This window comes from Grus americana, chromosome 2 (genome assembly GCF_028858705.1).
Source record: "Grus americana isolate bGruAme1 chromosome 2, bGruAme1.mat, whole genome shotgun sequence".
Taxonomy (NCBI): Eukaryota; Metazoa; Chordata; class Aves; order Gruiformes; family Gruidae; genus Grus; species Grus americana.
Window position 1 is genome coordinate 36,735,366 of NC_072853.1, and position 12,145 is coordinate 36,747,510.

The following is a 12,145-nucleotide window of genomic DNA, read 5'->3' on the forward strand; positions in this document are numbered from 1 at the left end:
AATTTAGATACTTAACTCAAAAACCTGTATCCTTAAATGTTTAGGCTGAGGCAGACCCATAATCCTGTGGAAATAACAACTATTATTTAAAAGGTCACACCTGTTGGTGCTCTGATGGGTGAAGTGAGGAGCAGGCACCCATGCTCCTTTTTGCAAGCGAGTAAGTAAATTGCAGACTGGAGAAAAAGGTTCAGGACTATCACTTCTAGCTGGATGCACAGGTTTGGCGACAGACCTGCATTACCAGCCTTCGTGCCAAGGAGGGACATGACTGGAGTCAGACCTTAATCTTCAACATTTCCTGGCTAAAGCCAGATGTGTTCAGCATACCCAATGTGACGATTGCCAGACGGGGACACCTCGCTCCCAGCCTGTGCTGCGTCAGGAGCTTGGGGCTGGGGAAGAGCAGCGAGGCTCCAGAGCCGGCTACGCTACGGCAGCGCCCACCCTCATGACATGGAGCATCCTTTCCAATGAGCGGCTAGTTGCCTGCGGTTAAGGGGACTGTTCTTAAGGCAGGTCAAAGTTTCTTCTCGGGGGGGAACTGATAAAGCTTACTGAGAAAATGGAGAAAGCAGTACTGTTTGTGTTTAATTATATTTCTGTTTATGGGTTATACTGACTTATTTAGGTCCTGATCACTACTTCATGACTGAAACAGAGAACAAGAAATGATAATGCCTAATTAATTAAGTTGTAAGTATGGTTCAGTCTGTTGAAGGGAGCCCATTTGTACCTCTCAGTTCTATTAGCAGGCATTTTAAAATGTGACAGAACAAATTAATGTAATTGAGATTAAAAGTGATTTTGTCTGGCTGTAAATCTTAGCAACACGATAAGCCAAACTTTTCTAGGGTAATGAAAAAAGATCTTTTAATTTTAGAGAATATCTTAAACGATACGTGTTAATAGTCATTACCATCCTTCTAACAGCCGTGCTGTAGTCATAATGCACCTGAAGTAATGTAGCCACTATTGAAATATATGAAGTGAATCTTAAACACAGTTTCATAAAGGATTTGGATTTAAAAATTCCTTTAAGTAACTAACATGCAGAAGTAAACAGGTTCTTTAAGGAAACTTTTGTTTTTTCCTTCAACTTTCCTTGCAGTAGTAGGAACATTTCTAAATTGACTTAAATGTTTGCTTGAGGCCTGTGATGGTAGGTTAGACAAGCAAGAAGAGGGGCCCCAGCTTCTATTTCTGAACACTGAGCTATTATAGGAAGAAAACTTTACTTGTCCTTAATGATTTAGAGCTTTTTTGTAAAAGATTTATCTACTGTAATCTGGACTATTAGAAGCAGTAGGAGCCCTGTTATCCATGTTAGCATGGACACATTAAATTAAACTTGTTTCTGTTCTTCCTTAGCTGTCTTCAATTATCTGTGCTCCGTTTTGGCCTACGCTTTATTATGGAATTATTTTTCCTTCATGGGCTCACAGGGAGCTGAGCCCATGAACCATCATATTTTTTTTTGGTGCGCCATATTAGGTCTCTTGAAAACTTTTGCAGTCATTGATGGCAATTTATAAAAGCAAAAGGATCTTTGCCTGTTGTTGTGAATGATCTGGTGTGTCACAAAGATTTATCATCAGCATCCTAAAATAAAGAAGATATTTTGTAATCACAGCAATGTGGCATTCAAAGAAAGGGAGTCATCTGTTTCTTTTTAACAGTTGGTTGAGTACATAAGAGAGAGGCTTCAAGAAATGGAGTCTGGCTAGATTAATATTCCTTTGCAGTATGTTATTTTGGCCTAAGTTTTGGAAACCTATAAGTTTAATTAGCTTGGCAATTGCGTTTGCAGATTCTAGTCTAAAGAGCGTTAATCCTTGTATCTTTATTTTCAAAATCTTGCCTGTGTTTTCATGCATCAAAGAACCAACTGGAGAGCTGTTAACTTTTGTGAAAGCAATATATTATTTCTGAGACATTGATGGAGCCCGGTTTTGAACAAAATTATCAGATCCTGCCATGTTTCTTGTCTTTTTGAAAACATCAGCTCAGCCAAAATGTTAAAGAACATCGGGCTCCCACCATTTAGACATTCATATTAATGCTAGTTTTAGAGATGAATTATCAAAACAAGATGAGGTTACTCATTAAGTAAATATCTAACACTTATAAAATTGTAAATGCCAAAAAATACAGTAAAATTTTCTGTCCCAATTCAGTACATACCAAAGAAAATAATTACTTTGTTAAACTGACTGATGCCAAATATTTGTATCTACTATTTCGGTGCAGAGGTCAGTTAGCTTGGCTCTTTCTTTTGATATTCAGCCATATTAGTGTAACAGATTTTAAGTCAACATTGATGGATGCATGGTGTTTGTTATCATGTACAGTCGAGTAGTTTATATGAATGTTTTGAAGTCATCTAAATATCCATAGAGGCAATACTGTTTCCTGGATATGTAAGTGTTTGTGTATACAGCTACAGATACATGTATTTGAATCTGCTTATCTGATTCCAGAATAGAATAATAAGTGACTGATTAAATTGAGAGTATTTTGGGGTAAGGCACTGATAGCCAGTGTACTTGATCTGCCATGTGTACTCCTTTGTTGTCTAAGTACTGTATTTTGGGCACTTATAGAATATTCTAAATTACACCACAACCAGTTAGAGATTTGAGACTATACCGCTTACTGCACATTCCTAGGAAGTGTAAATGCAAAAAAAAAAAAGCCCCAAACCGCCAGCATTTATAAAAGCATTTTAAACCAGTGAAAATTATAAATTCTCAGCACCATCCTGGATTTTGGCCTTTTGATAGCTAAGTGTCCTGGGCAGGCAGCACCTTTGATGATTAATTTATTTATGCTCTTTCTCTAGACAATCAGAATACACTGGAAAGATAGTGTTAGTGGTCTTTTTGGAGAAAAGAGAAAGAATATAGCTTTAAAACACAGGAATACACACACACACATTTGATTTGTCAGTTTGCAAGTTAAGCTCACCATTTCATTTTATATAAAAGCATATGTTGAATGTACTCAAATATTTTAATAAGCTAAGACCTGTCTAAAAATTCTGCAGGAGTAAAACTACACCCAGTTATATTCCTTCCACTTTTTTTTGAAAACTTAGTGGAAAAGGTCAATGTTGCAGCATGTCCAGGGGGTCAGCAGGTGAGGGTTGTGATGGAAGCTTAATTCCACATTCAGAGATCTTAATGAAAAACAACTTTCCACTCACAGTGTGGTAGTTTGACATATCCTCGCAGTTTAAAATGAGGCGTGGAGTGAGAAATAGTTTCTAGATCCAATGTTGCTTTTATTCTTAGTTTGGATTTCACTTAAATGGTAGGATGGCAGTTGTCCTTCTGTGGCTTTACTGATAAATAAAAATACTAGAAATAATCTCAGCAGGGAAATTGTTTTACTTGCTGTGTTGTTTTGTATTTTTACTGTGTGCTGGGGATGGATCAAGTTGTTGAGGATTGGGGGTGGGGTGGGGTGGTGGTGTTGTAATTCTGGATTTTGCTTCAGTCCCCGGTCTTTAACCTACCAGAAACTAGTGACCTCCTGAGGTTGTCGCAGACGTGACTAATCCCTACCACTGCATTAAGTAGATAAATGTGGGAATAGTAAGTGCACATTTCTGCAAATAACGCTATTTCTGTAAATAACATTGTCACTCTTAGTTGCCGCTGTTAAATCCAAGAGCTGGCAATCTTCAGGGAAGCTGTTTAAGTGTATTTACGGAGGGTGAGACTCAGGCTCAGTGCTCTGAATGGAGCTGTGTGCCGGGACCGTGCACTGCTGTACCCCGGCTCACAGCGCTTGGAGCCCGCTGCTCCTGGGGTGAGGGGAGAAGGGAGGAGTTGCTTCCACTGCTGGCTCCTCTCCTCTTCCTCACTTTCAAGAAGTAGTCCGTTGAGTTTTGCAATCATGAGGAAAAGAAAGGGATTGTAGATGTGACAACAGAAAACACAGGGAAGATGAGAATGGGGAAGAGAAGAAACCGAGGAAAAGGTAGTGAAGTGTGTATTAAAAGTATTTAGCAAAAATGCATGCAGAGATACGAGGCGTCTTTCTGTCCAGCAGTTAAATATTATTCTTCGTGAGCTGAATTTCATGATTTTTGTCCTTGACACCCTGATTCTTTGCCAGTTTAACTGAGCCAGGGGTGATTATTTCTCAGGCACTACTTCTTACAGAAGTTGTATTGGATGACAAAAATGCTGACTTGTACAAAAAAAGAACGGTGGAGAAATGTCAAAATTATTAAGAGAAATTAAACTAGTATTAATTTTACATGTTATTAGCTCCATTTGTTTCTATTCCTAAATCCGTCATGGTTTGTCAGTGCTTATTTTACTTTCAGTGTCTGTCAAAATTTTATACACTGGCTACTGTTAGTGAATTTTCTAAGAGCAGGCATCACTCCAAGCTTGAAAAGCTCCACAAATGTTTACCTATATTTGGTGGTTTGGTGAGAATACAAAGCCTTTCATAGAGCTAGTGTCTTACTGATGCTTCTTTGCAGTGGGAAGGTTGGGACAGGTATGTGTGGGACCGGAGAGCAGCTGCGCCCATTAGAAGTTGAAAACCCTGCGAAGAAGAAAATACCGTGTCGTAAGCGCTGATACTCCTGAGCGAGTAATTGAGCTTACAGCTTTCCAAGGGCTTTTAGCTTGAGCCCTGGGGTCGTTTACCATTGAAGTGTGCTTCCACCAGCAGTAGTAAATATGGAGCTAAACCATGTGGGTGTGATGAGTGGAGTGGGGCACGGGCACATGAGCGGGGCTGAGCGGGCGGCTGGGCGCACGACCCTTTCCGATGGAAGGGGGGCCGAGCCGTGCTAACAAGAGGGTTGTGTGTCAGGGAGCTGGGCAAAGCTGTGCTCTTAGATGGCTCGCAGTGAATAAATGTGCTGAGAAAAAGTGCAGCTGTGCTTTTTTAATATGCACTGCAGGAGATTTCAGCAGCTTGATGATATATCGTGCATTGATGTTGAGAAGATAAACACATTTGGAGAGCACAGGAAGGCCTTGTGTTTTTATGTTAGCAGAATGCTTCCTAATGAATAAGAACGTGCTGCTGGCTTCACAGAGCCATATGGCAGCTTTTCTAATTTTAGTTCGGTGCAGATGCATAATTCTCCCTTGTTTTACCTCCTAAAACCTTCCTGAGATGTTGCATAGTTTTTCCTGTAAGACTTGATCTACAGTTTCTGGGGGGAAAAAATGTATTCAAGAGTCTAATAGCTTCTTTGCTCTGGACAGATGTATGCTATGTGATGAAAGAGCAACCTCACTACATAATCACTTCCCTAAAATAGTAGCTAACTTTATTCACAGGGATGGGATAAGCTGGTCTTAAAATTGATTGCTGAAATAGTTGCTGTTTCTTAGGCACCGGTCTTTTGAAAAATTACTTGCTTTCAGGGAGGAAAAACAACTTGTCTCAAGGCAATGGGAACTGGGTTAGAAGCGTGCATGTGGATATCAAGTTCCATGTGAGCCATGGATCGTAGTGCTTTCAATTACGCAGCTACAAGGCAGAGCTGCTTTCCCTGTGGTTAACCAAGCATCAAAATAACTTACACGTTCTTCGCTGCTTTGCTTCATCATGTGTAGTGATCCAAAACTGCTCACATTACCGAATACAAGCTTTCTTTTTATGTTGGGTTTTTTCTGGTTTTTATTCAAGTTTATACATTTGAAGGTACTTTTTGTATAGCCCTATTCATGTTAAAAAGCTCTTGTCCGTTACCACAGTCAATATCATTCCTTAGCGATAGTCAGACACAGATGTTACTAAATCTAATACTTAAAACTGTAATGTCAACTAAAATTTAGCCATTTGCTAAGTATACTTTCTATTACATGTTAACATTAGTTTTTAATACTGTATCTACCCATATCTTTGTCCAGTTACATACTTTTATTGTTTCCTTGATTGATTGTTTGGATTTTATTTTTATTCGGCAGTTCAGGAGACATCAGAAGGACCATGCAGGGAAACTTACTCACAGATATGAATGAGGCAAGACAAAAGTAGTTGACTAATGCATACAAAAAATGGAAAAGATAAGTTGTTTTCAAGACAGTTGCAGTGTAAAATTTAATTGCAAGTTTAAACATTATATAGCATTTACAATGACTTTCAAGTGATGTTGCTGTTACTGTTACAAGGATCTTTCTTGATTCGTGTGATTTCTCTAATGTGCAGATTTGAGCTTTCTAGTATCCCTTATAATAAATCTCTTTGCTTCTACTTTTTACCTATTATTATATAAATGAAGGTATATGATTTGAGACGGGTGTGACATTTCAATCGCAATTCCAGAAAATTATGAAGAATAGGAATTATATGGGGCACCTGAGAAAACCTGTGTTAACCAGTATTGAATAATAAATTTGATTCTGCCAGTTACAGGTTGTTTTTTTTCTTGACTTCTTTCTTCAGCAGGTTGTAGAGCACGGGTACTGCCCTGTCCTGGGTTTTGCCAGTGTCTCTCTTTTGATCCTCTTGTTCTAAGAAGAACCTTAAGTTTTTCTTGTATGAAAAAACCCTAAATATGTCCTGATGCAAATTTTCTCTTTTGGATTATGCTTCGTCTTTTTGCAATCCCTACAGAGGCTACGGTTTTGCTCTTTACTTCGAATATGTTTTGCTTTTGCAGAGAGCATCGAGGGGGAAATATTTCTATAGCCTGTTTCGTTAAGGAAGTTGGAGTAGAGCTTGAATACAGACAAAGAGAGCTTTTCGGGTGGTTCAGCTGGTCCTGCCTGACCACCTGTAGGAAGGGAGAGTTTGAAAAACAACTAAGAGAAGGTGATGCCCGTCAGTCACACTTCGGAGTCTGCTGTCAGAAATCCAGAGAGAACCGACATAGCTTGGGTTGGGAGGATGGAAAACCAGAAAGGCTTCTAAAGTTAAAATGTAGCAGGAGACTTCAAACTATTGCTTTTGGCTTCCGAATTTCTGTTAAACTAATGTGGTTTCACAAAGGTTTGCTTTCAGAATCTGGAACTAGCTTCAAATAAAGCTTGAGGCTTTCCCACTGATAAATTTGTCAGACAATATTTGTGAGGGCTTTTTTTCCCCCTCTTTCTTCTGTATATTAATGTAGAAAAGTAAATACAGTTTATATTCACTAGGAAGATGCCCAACTGAAAATATTAATGTATATTTTAGTATATTACTGTGTATACAATTGTAAACATATCCACAGTTTAAAGTCTAAATTACACACATCACTAAAATGCTACATAATTAGATGTATGTATTCTTTGTAGTATCTCTCTCAGGAGTACTTCTATTTTATTTAAATTTTTTTCTCTCTCTAGGCTAAACTCTTAATTGAGCATACCTAATAATTATTTCATGTGCGTGAAGTTTATTCCGCTGTAATTTACATAAAATATGCTTGATCCCTGGTAGCCATATTTATAAGGATGGGACCGGTTTCTAATTCAACACTGTCTCTCGAGTGGAGAATTCCCTGTGTGGAGGTGAAGCCATGGGAAGCCCCTTTCCACCCCGCTCACTTCCTCTGCCGGCACAAGGCTGTATTTCTCTTTCCATACTAAACCTCCGCTCTGCTTTAGCCGCCGTGCCCGTAGGATGCCTGGTAACGCTTTCCTGGTGTTTTACATCTGAACAGGGGCATTGCTGTTCTAGGAGGCGGCATCGCTGGAAGGTGCGAGATCAGGGAACCGGCTCCTGCTCTCCGTGTTAGTGGCCGCAGTGGAAAAATGTAGCGGCTGTGGTTAGTCACAGGGTAATACCAGCGATTCCCATGGGGCTAGAAAAAAGGCTTCTGAGAGGCTTGGCAAGGTTGGGCCTCTGCAGCTATTTTCCTAACCCCTAACATTCAAAAATCATTAATCTAGTGTAGAAATAATAAACTCTCTGTGCTTCTGATTTGTTTGTAGGGCCCCCAGTGAACCTAAAAAAGATAGGAGAAGTAAAAAAAGGAAAGTAAACTTTACATTTTTGCACCACTACTTAACTCCAGAAGGTGGAACTGTCCAGAAAAACAAAAAATACCAACTCATGATAAATGCATGAGTGTTGCTGGCACTAGAAATTTGTGTATTGGTAGTTGTTTTTTTCCAACCTTCCTGCAACAAATTTTTGTTCTCAGTTAGCCCCACATGATGTATCACTGAAGAAAAGATTGGCATTTCAAGACCTTCCCCATGCCTGTCTGTCAGGACGACACCGCTGACAGGGTTTGCACTTAATTTTTCTGTATGTGCTGATAGAGTCTTCTCAGTCTTCTTCAGGATAATTTACTGCACAGCTTAACGTTATCAGTAGCTGCAGTTTATAGCACTGATGTACGTTAGTGCTGGTCCTACTCGGAGGCTGTCTGAGGCCACGGTTTCCTATACAATGCCTCTTAAATAAACGTATAGGCACCTGTGGCCTAAATGTGTAGCCTCTTCTAAGCTGTCCGGCCACTTAACTTCCTACAAAATCAAGTTATAGATCCAATTACGAAGTCCATAATTTTGGAGCACTTGTGATTTATAAAGCTTTTCGGATGCGTAACCAAATGTCACGAGCAGTGTGGTGTACGTTGTCACCCTCACTGGGAGGAGCAGGTAGGCAACATTGTGTCTGAAGAGCATTTTCACATTTTCTCCATTTGTTACACTTTTTCCTTGAGCATCACTCTGTTTATGGATCCCATGAAGGCGTTGGGCCCTCTGTGCATAGAGGGTGTCGAAGGGAAAAGAAAATGAGGAGGTGGGATGGCTGTGAGGGACAGATGATGATGGAACGGAAGCGGTCAGGGATCAAAGGGTCAAAATGGAGAAACAGGGAGCCAGAGGGGAAAGCAGCCGCTCTCAGGGACTGGATGTCAGGCTTGAGAGATCCTTGCTCTGACGTGGTATGGCAGCTTCGATGTTGATTACTATTAGAGTAATTAAAAACTTTCTCCTTCATATAAAACCTCGCCTGTGTGCATAAAAGAGAACAATTGGGTTTATAGATGTCTTGGTGGTGGTTTGTATGAACTCCATGGTTCTAAGAGTGAAAAAAATCTTCAACAAATGTTTCGTATTATGTGAAAAATAATTGGTAAAAGCAATCTTTGTAAATCAGTGAAACCTGAAAATACTGTGTCGTGAATGTGCTTGCGCACCCTTGCCATACCATATCTGCAGCCCCTCCATTTCTAGCACATAGAGTATAATCCCATCTTCCCCAATACTCACGGCTGAAGCCGTGAGGGGATGAAAGCAGAAGCTAGTGTCCGTATCCGTTATAATATTTTGCAGTGTGAAACCAGGGGTCACTTTATGCTACCAGGAACAGATGGAAAACAAATATCATTGCCGAGTTTTTATTAAAAGCTCAACCCTATTTTTAGAATCTTTTATAGTTGTTTCACAATTTTTAGAACATGTTTTCAGTATTGTATCCTCGTATGGGTACCAACTCTGCTATTTTGTAGTATGGGAAAGATTGTTCAGGTTTTTTCTGTTACACCTAATCTCTGCTTTTTGACAAAAGAAGACAAAAGAAGAAGAAGAAAAGGAAATCCCACTGCAGTCCTCAGTCCAAACCAGAAATACTAATTTTGTATCCTGGTGACTTTAAGTGGCAGGGGAAGCATTAATAGTTAATTCTAGCGTATTTATTTCTATCAGATTATGCTTATCAAAGTGACTTAAAATTATTCTATTAGTTGCAGCAGTCCATCTTCAGAACAATTTTGTTTCATTATTATTCACAATGGTGTTATATTGTGTATGAACGCACCCTAAGAAGACAGCTAAGATTTTTATGACTCTTCTTTCACAAAAGCAAGAAACCATAGATATCTAGGATGAGACAGCCGGAGTGACCGAAACTTTATTGCCAGCGGGTGATGGCTGGTAGGAGAACACCCAGGGGCTCTCAGAAGCAGTTCCTTTACATCTAAGCAGCGTATATTCACTCTGACCTTCTAACCTCCACCAAGGAAGAGTTCAGAGGAAATTTGGCTGCAGTATTGCAGATCTACAGGTAGTGGAAAATACTGTACATTTGGATACATTTTAATTTGTATGACCAATGCTTTAATTTTCACTAAGGGTGATTTTCCAAAGGCCTTTTGCTCCATCTGCACATGATATTTTCAGTAATTCCTACAATGAATCTTCTTGTGGTTTATTGTTGTAGAAGGAATAAATTCTTATTATCATAATTTCAGTGTGCTTTCATGTTTATTAAAACAGTCTGTTGTGTAATATTAAAAATAAAAAATCTTTAATGGTTGTTAATATTCTAGATTGCAATATAACCCTAGCTTTTACATAATTGCTTGGAAAAAAATAAAAGAATGTTTTGAGTATAGAGCTAGCAACAAAAAATTACTTGTTTCATTAACTTATAATGTAAAATGTGTATTTTGTATAGGTTTTTTTATTACCTTTATTACTTCTCCCTTAAACACCGATATCATTCTTGGAATAGAAAAATTAATACAGTCCATTACTTGATAGGAATTTTAAACCCCCTTGATCTGAAAGTTCCAGTATGTATGCATATCTCTTACATTTGGACTCGGGTATGATCTGTGATACTGTATATAACATACTGCAATATCTGGCATTATGCTCCGGAAACCTTAAATCATTATTTTCTTGCCTGTAATTTTCAGATACGGAACTTGAAATTGTATGTAGCTTTAATAACATATTGGTAAATAAGGCAGTATGAAAATTATGTGATAGTAAAAATGTGGGTGGAGGCATGGGAACAGAAATGAGACTGCCGTTTCTCAGTACTGAAACAGTAGATTGCGGACTTATGTTTTTCCTTCTAAATATAGCGATCGTGGAAAAGTTGTGCAGCTGTGAGCTTTGCATGCTCTTTTAGATTGGTCTCTTAATACACCTTGATCCTGGTTCTTGCTTATTGCACCTTCATGAGGAGTCCTTGTCTTTGCCCAGTGTTATGTTTTATAGTTTAGTAAAATGTCGAGCAGAGAAACAGCAGCAGTTATTTCATTTGTGTTATAAAAGTTCAACCCTGAGAAGCAGATTTACTAGTTACGCATCTGTTGAATCATTATGGGGGACTATTTAATCTTATTTTCAGAATTGTTGCACTGTAACCATTTCATAGCTAGACTCAATACTTGGTGGGTTCTTACTGTATCACTTAAAGAGCACTGCTCTGTCATTTAAAACCTAATTTTCTTTATTGCAGAAAAAGCAGCAGCAGCTAATGAAGATGAAGTGCAAAAAGCAGATGTATCATCGACGGGTCAGAGTGTCATCGACAAGGATGCACTTGGACCAATGATGCTTGAGGTGAAGAGCACAAAATTCCTTTATTTAAGCCAGTTCTGCCCTCCCTAGGATGAAGAGCAGTGTGATGAAATGAAAAAGTGCAGTCGGAGGTTGCTGTAAAAGAATGGTCGAGAGAGACAAGCCGTCCTGGCTACTTAGGATTATGTCATATTTCTAGTGGATTCAGTGATGATAGTGTCTTTAACTTGGGGTGGGGAGAGGCAGAGAAAGATGATTCTGGTGCTTTGTAAAGCAGACAGCTTGAGGGGCTTCAGTTAGTAGCAAGTCTTAGGTGTCTGCATGTGCATGTTTTATTTGTTCTAAACCACAACACATTTGGAAGACCTGTTGCACCTAAGCATTGACTTACAGATAAAGTAGTATACACGTGGATAATACTTCCTCTAAAATTGCTTGTCATTGCTATACGGTTTTAATGGTTTATCATTTTAGCACTTGCAGCAGGACTCTTCCCTCTAGAATATGAAAGTAATCTAGGAGAGCTTTTCAAGCCATGTATTTCAGTTCAGTTCAGTTTTCTGTCTGGTTTTAGCTGTTATTTTGGTATCCCAAAAGGCTGCATGTTTAAAACCATCTTAAATGCATTAATAGTAATGCTGGGAAGGTGTGTTATCTGGAATCCTAATGTCATGTGCTACTGTCCTTTGGCACTACTGCTCTATCTGCTTAAGCTGACTTGCAAAATGTTTATTCCTGTTCTGACTGTGAGCTTTATCTGTAAGGAAGAATAAATGTTACTTTAGATAAAACGCAAACTCTGAATCAAGCTAAAGAAACTAACTTTGGCAGAAACATAATTATTCTGTCATTTCTGAATGTTGCAAGAGCAAGATGCATGTTATAACAGTTTTAAGTATTTGCATTATTTTTCA

The 12,145-nt window shown here is 38.9% G+C and overlaps 1 protein-coding gene across 6 annotated transcripts in view; it reads left to right on the plus strand.

The window, feature by feature from the left end:
• NCOA2 (nuclear receptor coactivator 2) overlaps positions 1–12,145 on the plus strand; it is a 193,084-nt gene that overhangs the window by 126,784 nt on the left and 54,155 nt on the right. For all 6 annotated transcript variants that reach the window (XM_054818103.1, XM_054818101.1, XM_054818098.1 and 3 more), the window contains one exon: positions 11,170–11,273. In XM_054818103.1, coding sequence (XP_054674078.1) covers positions 11,170–11,273 — 104 coding nt within the window. The remainder of the gene's footprint in view (positions 1–11,169; positions 11,274–12,145) is intronic.